General features: G+C 41.4%; 1 protein-coding gene across 2 annotated transcripts in view; it reads left to right on the top strand.

The window, feature by feature from the left end:
- ADAMTS19 (ADAM metallopeptidase with thrombospondin type 1 motif 19) overlaps nucleotides 1-21,010 on the top strand; it is a 119,458-nt gene that overhangs the window by 72,761 nt on the left and 25,687 nt on the right. For both annotated transcript variants that reach the window (XM_081930428.1, XM_081930427.1), the window contains exons 12-16: nucleotides 580-710; nucleotides 3,300-3,472; nucleotides 9,679-9,806; nucleotides 11,480-11,600; nucleotides 15,566-15,646. In XM_081930428.1, coding sequence (XP_081786554.1) covers nucleotides 580-710; nucleotides 3,300-3,472; nucleotides 9,679-9,806; nucleotides 11,480-11,600; nucleotides 15,566-15,646 — 634 coding nt within the window. The remainder of the gene's footprint in view (nucleotides 1-579; nucleotides 711-3,299; nucleotides 3,473-9,678; nucleotides 9,807-11,479; nucleotides 11,601-15,565; nucleotides 15,647-21,010) is intronic.

The raw sequence follows: 21,010 nt of genomic DNA, 5'->3' as shown, positions 1-21,010 counted from the left end.
GCTGTATTTTGGTTTGCATATTGGTTTGGGAAATGCAAACTCAGTTTGTAGTCAAATGTGAACTGTAGAAATTTCTCCCCCAACTTTAATTGTCCTATTACTACTTGATTAACAGGAAGCACAGTCATTCTACACCAAAAAGAAAACGTGAAAGTCCCTTCGAGTACTAAATGCCCAGACTTTAGGAATATGATAGTTTTGTCAATAGGCATGAATTGTTACGGGATTTATCCAAATAGTAGGTTTGAGGTAGAAGAGAAGTGAGATGTGCATTATGTATGCCAATGTTAGCTTTGAACTCCCATCAAGATTGGCAGAGAAGCAGTTGTGGGGCTTGACCATTTACTTTTTGGTTCTGGTTTTCCTTCTAAGTAGTGAGCTGAGAATACAGAGAGCTGTTGCATGTATGTACCGACAGGTGCTGGATCAGAGCTAAAATTGTTACCCTTTCGATGTGGCATATTGTTTGAACAGAATTATTGCAATGAATTATTGCTCATGTGTCCCACATACATACATACATACATACATACATACATACATACATATATTAATCTAAAAATTGACCTTTTTAAATAGTGGTGCAAGGCTGGAGAATGTTCCAGTAGGACATCATTTGCTGGACGCATGGAGGGCGAATGGAGTGCATGGACCACTTGCAGCAGAACCTGCAACACTGGAGTCAGCAGCCGACAGCGTAGATGCTCAGGGTATCTTTTTTTTTTCGTCCTTGCAATATTATTTACTAATATAGCTGTACCAACCTGGTTGCGCACAGATGCACTACATATTGGCAAGTCTTCTTTATTTGCCAAAACTCTTTCTAGCCTCTTCTTCATCACAAGCCATCCCAGGTTAGGTAGGATACAACAAGCAATTAAAAACCATAACACAGGACTTACAATGACAAGTCTTCTAAGTGTGTTCAGCAGAATGTGCTTAGAAGTCTTCTTTTTACATCCATGCTAAATGCATGAATGTTGGATGTTGAGGGGCTGCACCCAGGGGACATTGAGGTGGGGGACACCTTGTCCCTCCCCAGACCCCAACACAAATCAGGCTGAACTATTTAACGTGGTTAATGAATGAAACCAAATCCTGCCCTATCTCCTCGATTCTCCAATTGTAATTCCGTGTCTTGTTCACAACAGAGTATAAATAAGAGGCCTGTGACCACGGAGCTTGTATACACATTAGCCATAATCTGGCTATGCACTGTGGAAACCGTGGCCCAGATTCAACCAACCCAAGAGGAAGCCAGGGTAGGGGATCCCATTCATGCAACAGAGCTTCCCCCTCCAACCACTGCAGCTCCCCCAAATCTGTTCTGGAGGGTCAGAAGAACCCCCAGAACATTGCACAGAGGGAGGAGAGCTGGGGTTGTTCAATATTATTATTATTATTTATTAATTTATACCCTGCCCATCTGGCAGGGTTTCCTTAGTCACTCTGGCTGGTTCCCAACAGAATAATAACAATACAGTGGTACCTCGGGTTACAGACGCTTCAGGTTACAGACTCTGCTAACCCAGAAATAGTTCCTCGGGTTAAGAGCTCTGCTTCAGGATGAGAACAGAAATTGTGCGGCGGCAGCAGGAGGCCCCATTAGCTGAAGTGGTGTCTCAGGTTAAGAACAGTTTCCGGTTAAGAACGGACCTCCGGAACGAATTAAGTTCTTAACCCGAGGTACCACTGTAATAATAATAATAATAATAATAATAATAATAATAATAATAATAATAAAAGCGATAAAACATCAAATGGGCTGCCTTCAGATGTCTTCTAAAAGTCAGATAGTTGTTTATTTCTTTGACATCTGATGGGAGGGCGTTCCACAGGGCGGGCCCCACTACCAAGAAGGCCCTCTGCCTTGTTCCGTGTAGCTTCACTTCTCACAGTGAGGGAGCCGCCAGAAGACCCTCGGAGTTGGACCTCAGTGTCCGGGCTGAATGAAGGGGGTGAAGATGCTCCTTCAGGTATACTGGGCTGAGGCCATTTAGGGCTTTAAAGGTCATCACCAACACTTTGAATTGTGCTCGGAACGTACTGGGAGCCATCTGGTAAGCAGAAAAGTTTGTGCGGACAGAATGATCAGAAGAATGTAATATTGAATTACGCCCCCATGCTCTATGAAAACTGTCATAGAATCAGAGAATTGCAGTGTTGGAAGGGATCCCAAGAGTCATCTCATCCAAACCCCTGCAATGCAGGAATCTCAGCTAAAGCATCCATGACCGATGGCCATCAAACCTCTGTTATTAAGCTTCAAGGAAGGAGAGTCCACAACCTCCCAAGGGAGACCGTTCCACTGCCGAACAACTCTTGCAGTCTGAAAGTTCTTCCTGATGTTTAGTCGGAATCTCCTTTCTTGTAACTTGAAGCCACTGGTTTGAGTCCTACCATCCAGAGCAGGAGAAAACAAGCTTGTTCGCTCTTCCATCTGATATTTGAGATATTCCTTGAGTTATTTGAAGGTGGCTATCATATCTCCTGTCTCCTTTTTTCCCCAAGCTAAACATACCCAGCTCCTTCAACCTTTCATCATAAGGCTTGGTTTCCAGACCTTTGATCATCTTGGTTACCCTTCTCTGCACACGAGTCCTTTCACTGCATGTGCAGGGACTCCAAATGCAACACTCTTCTCTCTCTTATAATCTGTGATGGAAGGAGGAAGGCTTGCCTATTCTAAATGGTTTCACTCACCTCTAGTTTGGGACAATAATGTTCCTGCAGAAGATTACCTCAAGACGGTTGCCATTTGTGCCTGCCATTAGTTACCGTCAAGATCAGCGGTTCTCAACCTGTGGGTCCCCAGATGTTGTTGGACTACAACTCCCATCATCCCTGAGCTCTGGCCTTGCTAGCTAGGGGTGATGGGAGTTGTAGTTCCACAACATCTGGGGACCCACAGGTTGAGAAAGTCTGGTCTAGATCATGGGTAGGCAAACTAAGGCACGGGGGCCGGATCCAGCCTAATCGCTTTCTAAATCTGGCCCACGGACGGTCTGGGAATCAGCATGTTTCTACATGCGTAGAATGTGCCCTTTTATTTAAAATGCATCTCTGGGTTATTTGTGGGGCATAGGAATGCGTTCATATATTTTTTTTTCCAAAATATAGTCCAGCCCCCCACAAGGTCTGAGGGACAGTGGACTGGCCCCCTGCTGAAAAAGTTTGCTGACCCCTGGTCTAGATTTCCCTTTTGCCTTGAGTACCTTAAAGCAATCTGTTCCTGCTGTATAAAGTCCTCAAAATATCCCCTGCAAACAAGTTTACTATTTTGGTTTTGTCTTCCCTAGTCCAGCTCATGAAGCGGGGGAATGCCACGGTTCCAGAATACAGTACAAAATATGTGAGAATCCCTCTTGTCCCCCTGGAGTGCCTGCGTTCAGGGACTGGCAATGCCAGGTCTTCAGTGTAAGAGCATCATATCAGAAACATATCCACCAGTGGCAGGCTGTTATTGACGAAGGTAAGCCTATCTCACATTTCTGCTGCTAGCATTGTGCTGATACGTGTTACGCTACTGCAAGTGATTCACACATTAGCAAAAAAAAGACAACCTTTTTAAAAATAAATAAATAAACATCTTTACTGAAAGTTCAAAAGGTACATAATTACATGTGCACTGAACATGGTGAGACATAAATAAAAGAGAGAGAAAGAAAAAGAGAAGCAGATCCCATGTGGAAAGGAAAATAAAGGGGGGGAAACCCAAAACTGTATACTTTACACAAGATTGCTATTAAAATAAAAATTAAAAAATTGTCCCATAGCACCTTATAGACAAATTAAGTTTGTTCTGGTATAAGCTTTCGTGTGCATGCACACTTCTTCGGATTTATTTTTTTTTAAAAAATTATTATTATTATTTACTGTGTCAGACCAGCAAGGCTACCTATCTGAAGACTGCTATTGTACTTCACCAGATCTTAATCTATTACAGTATTTGTAAGAATGGATTACAAATATCATTGAATTTGCCCATGGCAAGTCTGCGTTTATATGCAAGATGTTCATATGTTGCAAGTCTTTGTAAAAGTCTTCAATCCAATCGTAGATGGGAGCTGCATTTTTATTTTCCCAATTCATCAGTATCAGTCTTTTTGCTGTGGTAAGGGCACGGAGAGTCCACTCATATTGTTCTTTTGTAAGGTTCCATCAAGAGGATATTTTGCTCTGTAAATGTAAGCAAAAAGACAACATGACAACTCAAGTCTTCTTTTTTTTAATGTAATAATTTCAGTTTACATTATACTACTGTGAGTCTATCTCTGTGTAATCCAGCTTCATACTTGTCAGGCTGGGTACACAACAGAAATAAGAAGACAGTGGACTTTTTCAAAGGAGAAGAACGAAGCATGGCTTTTGGCATTCAAATGTTTTACATACCTTGCACTGTATTTTGGCAAGCAACCGCAACTAATGTATATCTTAGTTGGCCATGGAATATGTTCTTTAAAATCCAGCATACGGATTGCCAAACCTAAATCCTTCGTATATTGTAGCATTCCCCAACTTTGTGCCTTCTGTAAGTTTTGGACTACAAATCCCATCGGCTGCAGCTGGCAGGAGGGGGAACTATAGTCCAAATTGTATTGAGAGCATCAGGTTGGGGAAGGCTTGAACTCAACACAGACTCCAAAGGAAAAAATGTTCATTTGCATCTACAAGCTAAATTCAAGCTGGGACACGAAAGAATAAAGGAATAAATAGGAGCATCCTTAATGTGTTCATCCCATTCTTTCCTTTTGAGGTTCAGTTAACTGGCATCATAGTGGAGTCTGGGGATTGACAGGCCCATCTATCACTGTGGCCTGTGGGAGGTAAGGAAAATCAGGATCTGGCCCATCAGCCAGATGGTTCCTGAGCCCTGTTGTAGACAATTCTGAGTTTGATGAACCAATGGTCCTATCTTGATGGTCTAAAAAAATAGAAATATTTTACATACTACCCTGTTTGGAATGTGAACATTATCTACTCTACAGATGCATTGGCTTCAAATTACCATATTCCTTTTCTACGAAGAAAATAGCTGTTTTTGTTCTGTTAATGTAAAGCCTGAAGATGAATAACACTCGTGATATTAAGCTATGCTGGTATTTGAGGATATGTCACAATGTTATGAATTAACCAACCGTTGATTAAATGAAATGTGATTTCACCTACAGATTTTATCTAACTTCTTTATATTTGATGAGGCTCAATTCCCGCCCCCCCCCCCCCGTGTTTAATGTTTAGGACAGTGTCCTATCATAACCTGAAACAAGTGATAAGAAGCTGATAAGATTTGAAACAGAAATTCACACAGTTCACGTGAATGTCAGTGGTGTATGACTCTGCAAACAAAAAAACGTTGCTCCTGTAGAAAGTGCAGGATTTGAACCCCAAATGCCTCAAATAGTCAGAAGGACAGCATTTATGCTTTGATATAGTCTTTTTTGTGTGTGTCATTGGATTATGCTATGCAAATTCCATTAATTATTATGAGATTTAACAGAAAATAGTGTCCTATTGATACATGTCTGATTGTGCATAAATGCCATTCACTTATACCTCCTGCATTTTCATAAGATGGGCTAGGCTCTCATCACTCGGTTCTTTTGGGTGTGCCAATTCTACCCAAATGCCCCGACAGAGTTCCCACACCTGGAGAAGAAAAGATCACTGGATTACAGTAACAACCACTTTTGTCCCATTAACAAAGGGCCAAAGGGATGTGTGGATGAAACTGATTTCTTCTTTTTATTTGATGCGAATATTATTTAGACAGATTATCAAATGTGGTTGTTTAGAAAAGAGAGTTTTAGCTATGAGGTCAAGAAAATAACTTTTAATCCTTTTGTATTTAAGGTGAATCGAATAAGCTTTAAACACATGCCAGGGACATGTCCCCACTGAGCAGGGCTTCCGGCAGCCCTCAAATCACTTCTGCAGAGCTGTCACTTGTTCTGCAGCTTGCAGAAGGTAAAAAAAAAACCAACCCCAGTGGTTTGATTCTCTGTTGAGCAGCAAGGAGAGACAAGTGCTTCTTAATTTCAGCAAACTGCAGCACAAATTAAAGAGTTGACCTTTCCTCCCAAACCTCTGCTCGTGAAAGAGCACTGAGAGACCGAGAGGGTCTTCTCTAATTTGTGCTGTGGTTTGGAAAGAAGAAGATACATCAGCTGCTCAAAAGAAACTTTTATTACCTTCTGCTATTGGAGAACATGCTTGCCTTCCCCCAAATTCCAGAGAACATTGTTGAGGTATCCTCAGCCACCATAAATAATATCTGGCTTGGAAGCCAAGCCAAAATTTGTGCATCTCCGGCAGAGGGTACCCTTGATTTGTTTTCATTTGGGGAGAGTCCCTCACTGAAAATTACTCTCTTTTTATGTCTCAACCCATCCATTCTCCTTGCAGGAGACCAAGGAAGGTTTTAGTGTATGCCCTTCATTAGTAAGTCTGCTTGGAAGGAGAGCTTTCCTTGTGCGTAACCTACTAAAATGAGAGGGACTTTGTGATCTTGTGTAGCTCTCTTTCTTTTTAATACTGCATGTCTCGAACCCTCTTCAGGTGCTCTGCATCAGGGTTAAGTAAACACGCAATAGAGAAGAGGATGTAGCTCTGCCCCTTCCATTGCCATTTTCCCATTCCCAGTGAAAGGTTGGTGGGCTGGGTTGATGGCTCCTCCCACTGGTGGAAGACAGGAAACAACCCTTTGGGAAGTAGGCATGGCCACGATTCAGTTCTGCTCCTGCCTCCGTTATAAGCAGCTAGCTTGCTTCCTTTTGCTCCTTCCTGCTGCTACTTCTCTTCAGGCCTATTTGAAAACGTTTTTTTCCCCTATCTTCTTTCATACACTTCTTCTTTTACCTGTGCCTTTCTTCAGGCCCAGTGTTCCTGGGTCTCCAGCTGCTTTTGAACTACATTTTCCTGATCCCTGGTCCTGCTAGCTAGGGTTGATGGGAGTTGTAGTCCAAAAACAGCTGGAGACCTAAGTTTGGGAAAACCTGTTCTGGCCTCTAGGCACCTTCCCCTGATTCACTCTGATCCTTCACCTCCTCTCAACCCCCTGCTCTCCCCTTTCTTCTCTGGATTGCTTCGATGAAGGGACATCTTTCAAAGAAATGCCAGCGCTGAACCTCCATCAGATGAGGAGGACAGCGAAAGCTCAGTCATACAGCACTAAGCCCACCCAGTTCTGCCATGCCCAGGTTGCTGTCCTCCATCAGCCATTGGGGAAAGCCAACAGGGAAAGCCCTTTCAATGGAGACTTGAAAACTATCCTTCAGATGGGATGCCAACTGTCCTTTTCCATTGCTGCCCATGTCTTGGAGATCAAAGTACTGTTTTTCCAGGGTTCTAAAACCCATAGAAGGGACTCTCGTGGCGCTGTGGGTTAAACCACAGAGCCTAGGACTTGCCAATCTGAAGGTCGGCGGTTCGAATCCCCGTGACAGGGTGAGCTCCCGTTGCTTGATCCCTGCTCCTGCCCACCTAGCAGTTCGAAAGCACGTCAAAGTGCAAGTAGATAAATAGGTACCACTCCAGCGGGAAGGTAAATGGTGTTTCCGTGCGCTGCTCTGGTTCGCCAGAAGCGGCTTAGTCATGCTGGCCACATGACCCGGAAACTGTACACCGGCTCCCTCGGCCAATAAAGCAAGATGAGTGCCGCAACCCCAGAGTCGGTCACAAATGGACCAAATGGTCAGGGGTCCCTTTACCTTTAAAACCCATAGAGAACAACAACAAGTATAGGAGACTCCAATATTTGCCTTCAAACTTGTGGAGGTGACCAGTGTGGTGATCATGGTAGGGTTGGAGTTTGCATGCTTTTCCCCCGCTGCTGCCTTCCTTGCATGTTGACCTAACTGATGTAAAACATCTGAAGAGGTGTCCATAATTCCCATCTGGAATATAGCAGAATTAGGCCGAATTGCTGCTATTAAGATGAATGTATTGCCAAAGATGTTGTTTCTGTTCCAAACATTGCAAATTGTGGACAAAACGGAGTGTTTCCGGAGGTGGCAGAGAGATATTTCCAAATTTGTCTGGCAGGGCAAAAAGCCCAGAATTAAGTTTAAGATATTAACAGATGCGAAGGAAAGAGGGGGCTTTGCCCTGCCAGACTTAAGGTTGTACTATGAAGCCGCAGCTTTCTGCTGGCTAAAAGATTGGCTACTCCTCGAAGACACTGATGTGTTAGACCTGGAAGGTTATAACAATGCTTTTGGTTGGCATGCATACCTGTGGTATGATAAGGCTAAGATCAATAAGGCCTTTAAGAACCATATTGTCAGAAAAGCAGTGTTTAATGTCTGGACAAAATATAAAGACTTATTGGAAAATAAAACTCCAAGGTGGCTCTCACCTTTGGAAGCTAAGGCCTGGAAAAGACCCAATATGGAAGCCTACTGGCCAAAATATTGGGAACTGTTAGAAAAAGACGGAGATAATTGGAAATTGCAGAGTATGGAGAAAATGAAGGATAAAGTGCGAGACTGGTTACACTACGCTCAGATTAAAGAAATTTTTTAAAGTGGCAAGAAGTTAGGATTCCAGGTGGAGAAATCGAAGTTGGAAACAGAATTGTTAGAACCTAAGACTAAGGTACTTTCAAGAATGTATAACTTGCTGCTGAAATGGAATACACAAGACGAAATGGTTAAGTCGGCTATGATAAAATGGGCACAGGACATTGGGCATAACATTATGTTTGAGGACTGGGAAAGGTTGTGGACCACTGGGTTGAACTTTACTGCATGTAATGCTTTGAAAGAAAATGTAATGAAAATGATATACAGATGGTACATGACCCCAGTTAAACTTGCCAAAATATACCATTTGTCTGATAATAAATGTTGGAAATGTAAAGAAAATGAAGGAACATTCTTTCACCTCTGGTGGACCTGCCCTAAAGTGAAAGCCTTCTGGGAAATGATATTTAATGAGTTGAAAAAGGTATTTAAGTATACCTTCACCAAGAAACCAGAGGCCTTTCTTCTGGGCATTGTCGACCAGAAGGTGTTAAAGAAAGATAGAACATTTTTCATGTATGCAACAACAGCAGCAAGGATACTACTCGCTAAGAACTGGAAAACTCAAGATCTACCCACACTGGAAGAATGGCAGATGCAACTGATGGACTATATGCAATTGGCGGAGATGACTGGCAGAATCCGAGACCTGGGAGAAGAAAGGATTGAAGAAGATTGGAAGAAATTCAAGATTTATCTATAAAAACATTGTGATTTAGTGGAATGTTAAGAAGGATGCTTGGTTATAAATAATTGGCCATCACCAAAATAGATCAGAATTTGATGATAAGAGAGATTAAGAGAAACAAAATTTGTAGGAGAATTTTTTTTTTATTGTATTTAAATAAGTGGTTATAAATTTGGAAATAAGATGATAATTTGCTTGACAAAAAATTATTAACGATGCAAGTGGGAGCGGGAGACGTGAGGAAGTCTAAGGATGTTATGAAATTTTGTAAAAACAAAGCAACACTGTTTATTATTATTGTGTTTCTTTTCTAAAAACTCCAATAAATATCTATTAAAAAAAAAAAGAGAGAGAGTTGAATTGGAATATAGCAGAAATGTAGCTTGGTATTGCAGCCAGTACAAGCAGAATTTTGTATCTACGAAATGAGGTTTATCATGCTTACCTGGTTTCCATTTACTCGAACAGAAAAACCTTGTGCATTATTTTGCTCTCCAAATGGAAAAGACCAGCCTATACTAGTAACGGAGAAAGTGATGGATGGAACGCCATGCGGTCATCAGGAAATGGATATATGTGCGAATGGCAGGTGTCAGGTAAATCAAAGTTCAGAAGCCAGGTTTTACTATCTATTTATTGTGCAGTGTTTCTTGAATGTTTGGATCCCTGAATCCTGCTTTGAAACTTTAGTCTGCCTTTGTGGGATATGGGTGGGGGTGGGGCAATTTACTACTTGCCATATGCATTCTTTCTGGTCTCTATGGGTTCTGCATCTTCCTAAAACATCAGTGTTTATAGTCCCTCCTTTTGATGGGGGACTTGTTCCTCATCTGCATACCTTGAAGGGAGAAGCATCCTGTTATGCCCACTTCTCTTTCAACCACCTCAACAGCATGATGAAGGACTACCTCTGCTGAGCTTTTATTCTTTGGTAAAGTAAAAGACCTTTGAAAGTCTTGTAGGTTGCTAAATAGGTACCGCTGCAGCGGGAAGGTAAATGGCGTTTCTGTGCGCTCTGGTTTCCTGTTGTGCCAGAAGCGGTTTAGTCAGTGCTGGCCACATGACCCAGAAAGCTGTCTGCGGACAAACTCTGGCTCCCTCAGCTTGAAGTGAGATGGATGCCACAACCCCATAGTCGCCTTTGACTGGACTTAACTGTCTAGGTCCTTTCCCTTCTATGCCCACTTACCTGGGAGTAAGCTTCATTGAAAATGTAACTTATGAGCAAAATGTATAGGGGTTCAGTGTTAATCTCTTACTGTTAAACAATCGGGGTTTTTCAATTGCTTTAATCGCTTGTTTAGGATTATTTTTTATTTTACGTGAATCTCTCTTTCCCTTCCCCATTGACTTAAGAAGAGTTATGGATGCAACCAAAGACTGATAGGCATAACTGTTGCCTTTCTTTGCTTAGGAATCAAAGAATCATAGAATTGTAGAGCTGGAAGGGACCACAAGAGCCATCTAGTCCAACTCCCTGTAATGCCAGAATCCTTTGCCCAGTGTGGGGCTCAAACCCATAAGCCTGAGATTAAGTGTCTCGTGCTCTACCAACTGTGCTATCCTGTAGAGCAGGGGTGGCCAAGAGACTGCAATCTACTTTCAGAATTAAAATCTGGCAATGATCTACCCCTGTTTTGGGGGGGTTCAGGTCGAAGTCATTGAGTGTTTTTTTAGGGAGGAAGAAAGCCCAGTTTTTATACAAATACTTTTTTAGCAGGGAAGTTCCATGGGGGTGGGGGTTTAAAGGCAAGGGTCAAAGGGGAAAAGTCACTCACAATAATATCTCTCTGAATGAAAACAGCCACAGAGAGATAGCCCCATCTTCCCTTCCACTGATCAGATAACAAAATGGAGGCCGGTGCAAGGGGGCAGGAGTCAGTTTCAATGATGCTGAGGAAAGGGAGCCAAAGATTGACCCACAATCTACCAAAACCTCACGGGAACCTACCAGTAGATCGCGATCAACCTGTTGGACATCCCTGCTGTAGAGGGATACAAGATGGATTGGGGCACTTATTCAGGGGGGAGGGAGTCCAGAAGAAGAAAGCAAAGAAGTCCCCCACCCAGCCCCAGTCCTTCTCAACTGCTGTTTAACAGAAAGTGGGGAGGGGCAAGGATATAAGGGCCAGATACACCATTAACTTCATGTCTATTTTGGCCGTCAGAGTCAATTCCTTATATTGTCATATTAATACTTGCAAGCTACATTGAGAGCCACAGTAAAGCCTTCATTGAAAATGTCGTGATGCTTCATTTTCACCTCCAGAAGTTTGGGTGTGATGGCATCCTGGGATCTTTGGCATGGGAAGACCACTGTGGCGTCTGCAACGGAGATGGGAAATCGTGCAGAGTGGTTAAAGGAGATTTTAATCACACTCGGGGAGCAGGTAAAAAAAACACACCTCCCAACCTTTCAAATTTAATGCTTTTTTACAGAAATTTGTAAATGTAATGAGCATTCTGCATTAGATAAATCAATTAGTACCTTTTCATATTTTGTGTTGATTAAGTGGTAGCATTCCATTCATGATAAGCAGATAAGGGCAAGAAAAGGCTTTCCTTATACCCAGTTTCAGACTTATTACTGCTGAGATGGGGGTGATTAGGAACAGATGGGAACAAGTATTTAGTAAACCCCACTGCATACTTTTTGACACATGATACCTGGGTTTATTTACCATAGTTGAACATAAACATTTATCTGGATTAGCAGCTCTCCAATGCTCAAACATTAAATGAAGGAAAGAAAAGGGAGCAAATATCCAAAGATTCAATATATATTGAATTCAATATTTATACTTAACATGATTTTTCCCCCTAAATGAAATAGCTGAGAAGCTAAACAGTCGTCCAGATTCTGATGTGTGTTACTTTGCAGAAGAGCAAACATTTTGAATATGAATTTTTAAATTTTGCATTAGGGATGCAATCATTTGCTTAGTGTGAGGCCATCTGAGGGAGCCTCAGGATACAGCACAAGTAACATTCTGCTGGCGTAGTTGGAGGTTTGCTGGCAGAATGACACTTGGGCCCTTGGAAGTCATGCATAATGTCACCTAGTGCATGAAAAAATAGGGTGTATCAAATATCCTATCATAATTATTTACAAAATTAGTCCACTTCTTCCAGAAATCAAGAATTTTTGCTCTTTTCTGTTGCAAAATGCAAGTGATAAGTTTAATTGATTTCACTGTTTCCCATATCTAGCCCAAGCATCAGGTGTCAGCATATATTTTTGAAACAGGAGAGGGGAACCATTAGTGGGACTTTAATTTAGGCGTCTTCAAAATTGTTAAATTTCAATATTCAGAGTAAGTCAGCAAGTATTTTTAAAAAACCGAATTAGAAGCCAAGACGTTTCAAAAGCAGTAAACATCACAATCTATACCAAATCATTCAGGGGTTCAGAAAATAAAATTAAAGACATGCTTTGAGTCTTCAGGTGCGGTTGTGTCCTAGGATGGAGATAATCTAGGAAAAGGGAGGCAAAATCACAAACTACCCTGAAGGTCTAAGTCAGAAGACAGAAAGTTGGAGAGATTGGATATTGAAATTATATTTATAGAGATTTTAAGCTGACCAATAAAACACTGGCAAAAATAAATATCCATAAGGAAATCTGTTTAAATCTTTCCAGTTACATGGCTGAGTACTTGTTGAAAGAAAAATGTTTTCCTGTTTTAATAACTAACGTAAACCACAGAAATGCCTTCTAATGTAGACCCCAGATTTTAAGCATGTTTGCCACAATCTGACTTTACAAAAGCAAAAGGGATTGTGTATGAACACTTGGGCTTTTTCTCTCCGTTTTAACACAGTAGCCAGTTTTTATGAAGCTCTCCCCCTTCCCTGAGTTTCAGAAATAGCTTGCCGGGTGCGTATTTCTCAATGGAAACAACTTAAAAGGCTGTCAAAACACTGACTACAATCCTATGCCTAGTTACACGGTTACAAATCCCATTCATTTCTTCAAGAATTATGCGTGCATAACTCTATGGACGTTTGCAACCACAGTGCTTATCTGTGGTCTTAATGATAAAGGACTATTTGTTTTCATTGAATCAGTGTCATTTCTGTGGTTTCTGCCCAAAGAAATGCTTGAAGGAATGCCTTACTCTCTTGTGTTCATTCAACTGTAGATCACTGTATAGACATATAACACACATGCCTTATATTTGTTTATTTTGGATAGGGTTAGTCAGAATTTTATTCAGAATTTGCCAAGTCATTTCTGATGAGTCTGGAAGGAAATCTGGGAGTCCCATTTCCTTGCCCCCCACGGTGGGGAAAAGTAAACACTGGAAGTTTATTTCTGAAACATAACTGTTCATGTAGGAATGTTGGTTTGATCCAGCAGGGATCTTCTTATATTCTTATGTTCTTGATATTAAAGGCACATGGGTATTATGTAATCGTATTGACACATGAGATGTGTGTGGCCTGATCCTGAAGGGAATTAGAATCTATGAATGAGTCTCACTGCAGATTATGAAATTTGTGGATCAGATTGGTGAGAACATCATCTGTGAGTCTCTTGGACGCTACCCATTTATAGTTGCAGGAAACATTGTTTAATTGAAATAAAATATGATATCCGGCATAGGACATAGCCCTCTTACTTGTTACTGAATCTTACATAAATACACACACATACTATATGCAGTTTAGGGTAAAAATATTTAGTAGAAATGGGAAATGTAAAAAGAAGTACACTATATTATCAGCACACAGTAACAAATGTGGGTGAGAGAGATACAAGATACAGACGTCAAACAACAATGCTATGTTGTCGCTGTTTGTTTTACTTGTGGGTTGTGGTGGCCTCTGACTATACCATGTATATGTACATTGTTGAAAGAGAATAATATGTTGAAAGACTATTATTTCACGAGCAGTGTGGAGAAATCCATTGGGGAAATACAAGCATTCTGGGAGTTTTGTGGAAATGCAGTGGGATTTAAACAAGCTATTAAAGTTTCACGCTGCCATAATCCAAGTCCATATGAAAGGCATGAGCTAAGAGGTAGGACAAAAACACACACTGGGTTGAACCAGGTGACAGCCATTTTATTTATGGTATTCATGAACTTTGCATTGGGCGAGAAGGGATTGTCCAGCATTGCTTACAACCTGCCTGTTAACAATGGAACCGCCAAGATGGCCTTCTGGCTAGTCTAGAAGGCAGAATTCAACAAAGATCATTAACTGCTCAGGCACTTCCACCTGCTTGGAAGTACAGTGTACCATGGTTCCCAAACGCCTTGGTACTCAAACAACTTGGAACCCAAACAATGCAAACCGGTAAGTGTTCCGGTTAGCAAACTTTTTTGGGAAGCCAAACGTGCTCCGTTTTGAGTGCCACACTTCCGTTTTGAGTGTTACACTCTGTCTTTTTTTGCTATTTATTTTGCATTTTTCTATTTGCTGCTCTTTTGTTTTGTTTTTCTGACTGTGTGGAACCCAGTTCAGCTACTGACTGCAGTACATTGTTTATTGCTTTCATTTTATGGATCAATGGTCTCGTTAGAGAGTAAAATTCATGTTAAATTGATGTTTTAGGGGTTGTTTTTAAAAGTCTGGAACGGATTGATCCATTTTGCATTACTTCCTATGCCAGGCATAGGCAAACTCGGCCCTTCAGATGTTTTGGGACTACAAGTCCCATCATTCCTAGCTACTAGGACCAGTGGTCAGGGATGATGGGAATTGTCCCAAAACATCTGGAGGGCCGAGTTTGCCTATGTGCATTCTATGGGAAAGCATGGCTTCGTTTTGGAACGCTTTGGCTTTGGAACGGACTTCCAGAGTGGATTAAGTTTGAGGACCAAGGTACCACTGTATGGCTGGCCACCAGATTATTGTCATTGTGGCTAATCTATGATCTGAATGCCCTGCAGTCCCTATTGTATCTATTCAGATCAGGCTGTTATTGATGCTCCAGACACAGACCAGAAAGAAAATCAGATTCATGAAAATATTTCATGTAGTGTGAAGGTTCCCCACTTTACCCCCTGTCTTCACCCCCACCTATGTTTTCTGGCTCCATGGAGTCAGCACTGGTGACAACCCCTTCAGCTTCTCTGCTTGACCCGGGAACTATCCAACTCAAGGGAGAGTCAATAAATTAATATTGGCTGATTCAATAAGAAGACAACAGTGCCAAGCACACAGTTAAAAAAAAAAAACTAGATTCCAGAGGGTCAGTCCAGAGACACTGACAGAATGAGAGGCAAATGTGATTCTAAAACTTCATAAACAAGAAGAGGAAATCAGACTATTGTATTTCTTTAAAACAAATCTTTTGTGTTTGTTGATTACAAACATCACATGGAATATTTCATCTTGTAATTAGGTTATGTGGAAGCATTGGTGATACCTGCAGGGGCAAGAAGAATCAAGGTTGTGGAAGAAAAACCTGCTCACAGTTACTTAGGTGAGTTGTGTTTTGTCCGTAATTGTAATATGTACTTGACAAAAAAGATAGAAAACTTTATGCCTTTTTAAAAAAAGTATTCTTCATAGATTCAAAACAGAAACTACGAGTGTGGAATACACCCCAGTTCAAATGTCACACTGGGGTCACTAAATAGCTTTAGGCAAGTAATTACTTTCCGGGTGGGGAACCTGTGGCCTTTCAGATGATTTTGGACTCCTATTAGCCCCAGTCAGCCCCCTGTGAACTGTAGAACAATACCCTATTGTGGTCCACAAGGAGGTAGACCTTCCCTCTCCCATGTCCATTTTCTTTCTTGAAAACCCAAAATCAAAGACATTAAATCCAAATGAACAAAGTGCAGGTAAAAGATTTTTCAGAAGACAGAAATGTTTAAAAATTAAATCCAAGGTACGAAAGATAAAAACAGCACGGTTTTTTCCATTGCACATCCTAAACGGTGGTTCTCAAGCTTACTTAGTTGTTGTCGTTGTTGTTGTTGTTTGCAGGCTGTTATCAGTTTGTTTGACAATTGTAATAATTGCTTAAAAAACTATAATCTTAAAAAAATTAATTGATACAAGTATCAAAACATACAACTGTGTAAAATCAATAGGTTCCCCCCCCCCCATAAACAAAGGGTTCTGAATTGCTTTTGTAAAATGTGGAAACAATGAAGACTCCGCGGGGCCTGCTGTCTCTTACAATCTATCAAAGGATCAATTCTATTTTGGAAGAGAAAAATTGCCAGTCAGAGTCCAAGCTTCAGGTTTGGTTGTAAGTGCTAACGCAGTAGGTACAACTGACAGCAACTGAAAGCACATTTTGGAAAATAGCCAGATTTAGGAGTATTAAGGGTTGTCATGCTCAATTGATATTTGCTTATGCCTTGTGGAACTATTTAGAGGAATCTAACTTTGCCAAAGCGGTAGACTGAAAACTGAAAGGTGATACGAGGCAGTTACTCCTTTTTTAGTCACAAAAGATACAAATCTGTGGATCATTATTTAGGCACAAGCCCCCTTGAAACCAGCAGAGCTTTCTTGCAAATAAGTATGCACGGAATCAATTTGCAAGTCTAATAACCGGGATTAAAATGATACTTTCTGTGGTAGTTAGAATTATTAAAAACGGGCGCACATTATATTCTCTTTAACATAAAAAAATTGAATGAGTGTAGTCCTGTATTTAGCCCATTTTGCACTCACTCACTCTCTCTCTCTCTCTCTCTCTCTCACACACACACACACACACACACGGGAACTGATGCTAATTAGAGGCTGGATTTCTAAGGATTTGGAAATCCAGTTTGGGTGTGACCCTGGACCTCTTTTCAAGCTTGAGTGCCCAGGTAGGAATAGTGGCCAAGAGCATTATCACATACCTGAGGTTGCTGTATTAACAACTTGTTGTTTTTAACTTGTACAAAACGCCTCAAAATCCTTGGTTATTTGGTGACCCAGAAATGCTATAAATAAAATAAACTACATCCATTCCTTGGAATGTCAGATCTGGTCATAATGACATATACCTTAGTTACATCTTGAATGGGTTAATCTTATGTGCTGTCTGTGGGACCGCCTTGAAAAGTGTTCTGCAACTTGAGCTGGTCCAGAACGCCGCAGCCAAACTGTTGACCTGGACTAGTTATCAAGAGCATGTGATTTCTCTGTTACAAGAGAAGTGCTGGCTGCCAACTGGACTTAATTGAAAATGTCGGTTCATAAAGCCCCAAATTAGTGGAGAACAGATTGTGACATAAACCTGAGGTTTGAAGATTTTCAAGAGAGCTCCTCTACTAGCCAGCCAAAAGAATTTTCTGGACTGGGTGTGCTTTATAGGGATGGAACTCCTCACTCTGCCCAGTAAAACTATTGACAAGAACTTGCCCAGGAACCTGAGTACAAGGCAAAAGGATGTCCCTGAAAAACGCAACGCCAATTCTTTCATCCTTTTCCTGCTGCAAGCCAGTTCCCATCATCTGCTGCACAGAATGCAGGCAAATTAATGTCTCCAAATTGCCTCCAAATTAATTCCTCTAAAATGAATAGCAAGATTACCCCCATAAATGAGGGGTACTAGCTTTGGCTGCTGCTTTTCTGCTTTTCCCAGTTGTGGTTGCATCCGTAGCTTCAGAGAATGGATTATTGCGCAGCGAAGCAGCAGAAAGAGATATAGACAATGGCTTCTCCGGAGCAGAGAGCGCTGCAGCAGTGCTTGCCATGAGCAACTTTTCAGGACCTTTGGGAGCACAATGACATTTGGAACAGTTGCTCTGAAGTAATTTAACCAGGGACAGTGGTACAATGTGCAACAGAGCCATTTTATAAACATTAAAATTCTGCTGCCGCTGTCAAAATGTTTCTGTGGGGAGATGCATTGAGGGCCGCAGAAAAAATCTCCAGGGCTCTTATATGGGCCATGTTTTAGCTCCACCCCTAAGTCAGTAAAATAGCCATTTTGACAAATCAGTTTGGTAACCCTGTTTATAGGAAAGGACCATAGCTCAGCAGTGAGACCTATCTGGCAGGGACACAAGATAGGGCCTTCTTGGTGACTGCTCCTAAGCTTTGCAACTGCCTCCTCAGGCAGAGCAGATTTAGTCACCCCTCTGCTAGTCTAGCAGCACAGAAAACCCCTGTTTAGATGTATTTTTCGCCTGTTTTCAGCATTTTCGTTAGCTGCTGCTTTCATGGTGTAATTTTTAACTGGTCTTTATGTGTAGCTGTTTTTACTGATAGGTTTTATTTTGTAATTGTGTACTTTTGCTACTTACCATATTTTTTGCACCATAACACTCACTTTCCCCCCCTAGAAAGTAAAGGGAAATGTCTGTGCGTGTTATGGAGGGAATGCCTACGGGTGGCATGCCTACGGATTTTCCTCCTCTAAAAACTACGTGCGTGTTATGGTCGGGTGCGTGTTATAGAGCGAAAAATACGGTAATTGCGGAAAGGTGCTGTAGAGACTTACTAAATAAAAGGTTTTTTTGAGTTGGCCCAAATATGAGACACACACCAATTGCCAGTGGCTCTGACGCCACTGAGAGGCAATTAGTCCATGCAGCCAGTGACTCTAAACTCATAAGTCTCAATTTATTTTCACTCCACAAAGTAGTACCTTAGAAAAGGTTGGTAGGTTTTTAAACAAGTAAAGCATGACTTTCTCCAGCCTTCCTCCACTTGAGTCCTTAGAGATATTTTGGACTGCGACTCCCAACAACCATGGCCAGCAATCAGGAATGATGGAAAATTGAAGTCCAAAACATCTCAAGATCACCAGGTAGGGGGAACTTGCCTTGATGCAGCTGAATTGCATGATGATTGCTTCCAGGATAAAATCAGCTAAGCAGGTACAAAGAGATGACACTAGACTTGAAGAAGAGAAGAAGAGTTTGGATTTGATATCCCGCTTTATCACTACCCAAAGGAGTCTCAAAGCGGCTAACACTCTCCTTTCCCTTCCTCCCCCACAACAAACACTCTGTGAGGTGAGTGGGGCTGAGAGACTTCAGAGAAGTGTGACTGGCCCAAGGTCACCCAGCAGCTGCATGTGGGGGAGCGGAGACGCGAACCCGGTTCCCCAGATTACGAGTCTACCACTCTTAACCACTACACCACACTGGCTCTCCAGAGGTTCTAGTTACAAGTAGGTAGCCGTGTTGGTCTGCTGTAGTAAAAAAAAAAAAAGTATCCTTCCAGTAGCACCTTAGAGACCAACTAAGTTTGTTATTGGTCTGAGCTTTTGTGTGCAAGCAGGTATCTGAAGAAGTTTGCATGCACACAAAAGCTCATACCAATAACAAACTTAGTTAGACTTGGCGACAGTGTCCCAGTACGGAATGCAAGACCAGCTAGAATTTTATCTTTCACATAACTGTGTGTAGATTGCTTTGGTTTGATCACATCCAAAAAAATTATTCCCCCCCCTGGAGTTGAAAAAAACTTGCTTTTACCATTTTAAAACTGAGGTGTCCCCTTTACAACTTTTTGGATGTAAAGCACATGCCCTTTTTCTTCTTCAAAACCAGAGCATACTTTTAGCCGGCCTCGTTATGCAATTTACAAACTGAAGGGCACAGGAAGATTTTGTGGGGCATTGCCCATTTCCCTGAAATGAAGCTGTTTGCATATATGACCCACCTGTACAAATTGTGAAGGCTTTGAATGTGGACACTGTTTATGTCAAGATAGTATTGGCTTGTCTGCTGTGAGGGAATGAACTTGGCATTGTATAATTCAAGGGTTTGGGTATATGTGATTTTTGTGTATATACGGAATCCTTGGAGCTGAATACCCACATAAGGTGCAACTGTCCTGTATCTGATAGGCTAGCTACACTTCCTAAAATATCAGCATTTTGTGCTTTGGGGCTTCATTTGGTAATTGTTCAGAAACAAGATGGCTGTGAAACAACCATGCTGCTGTACTCCTGTACCAAAGATGTCTGTCCTTTGGGTGGAGAAGAATCTACTTTTATTCAGTGGTTAGTTAGAAGACTTTAAAATGTCGAGATATTACATCAGAAAAAGAAACCTCTTAGAACTGTAACATTACTGGATGCTGCTAGGATGTTTTAGGAATTTTGTGCTATTTGGATTCATCGTACTGTGCCTTAGTGGCATGCGTGATTGTTGGATAATGTAGTTGTATTGCCGCCAGTTGATGGTGCTATTGCCATTGTTTCCCATAGAAACATAACAAAACAGTACAAATATGGATAGGACGGCAGTTGATTGCCAGGAATGACTCACGTTAACATACAACTTTATGAAGAGATTTGGGCAAGGACTGAGCAGTTAAGGCACTTTCACATCACGAATGCCAAGCATGGAATTTCAGTGAGAAAGAATGTTTAGGGCAGTCTTGTCCAGAGGATGACATCAAGCCATCAAGTCAAACTTCACATATCTGATTAAGGGGCCTGAGGCATTCAAGATTCACATTACAGAGAGAGAGAGGGAAAAAATGAAGAATTATATATCGGCAAAGACAAGGTTGCGTATCCCTCAGTTCCTTGAAGTGTATCTGAGTTGACCTCATTAAATACTTTTGGGGATTGATTGGGCCTGGGAGAGGAAAGAGTCGGCCAAAAAAAGTTATTCCTGGCAGGAAAGATCAAATTAATGTCTATTTGCAAAAGCCACAGTTAAAAATGTCTAGAAATGTAAGTGCTAACATTTAGCACTTCGCAAGAATAGATGAGGTATTTGCACACGTACTAACCACACCAACTTAGAAACAAATGAGCACCATGATCAAAAAGGTTCTTAAGAGCTTTGTGAGCTTTCAAATCTTACAGGTTTTTTATCAAGCTCATCATGTTGATGGCCGGAAGGCTGGATGTACTGCTTAGAGCACAAAG

This window comes from Podarcis melisellensis (assembly GCF_964234715.1).
Source record: "Podarcis melisellensis genome assembly, chromosome: 11".
Taxonomy (NCBI): Eukaryota; Metazoa; Chordata; class Lepidosauria; order Squamata; family Lacertidae; genus Podarcis; species Podarcis melisellensis.
Note: the sequence above shows the minus strand (reverse complement) of the source record. Positions and strands in the feature narration are given on the sequence as shown.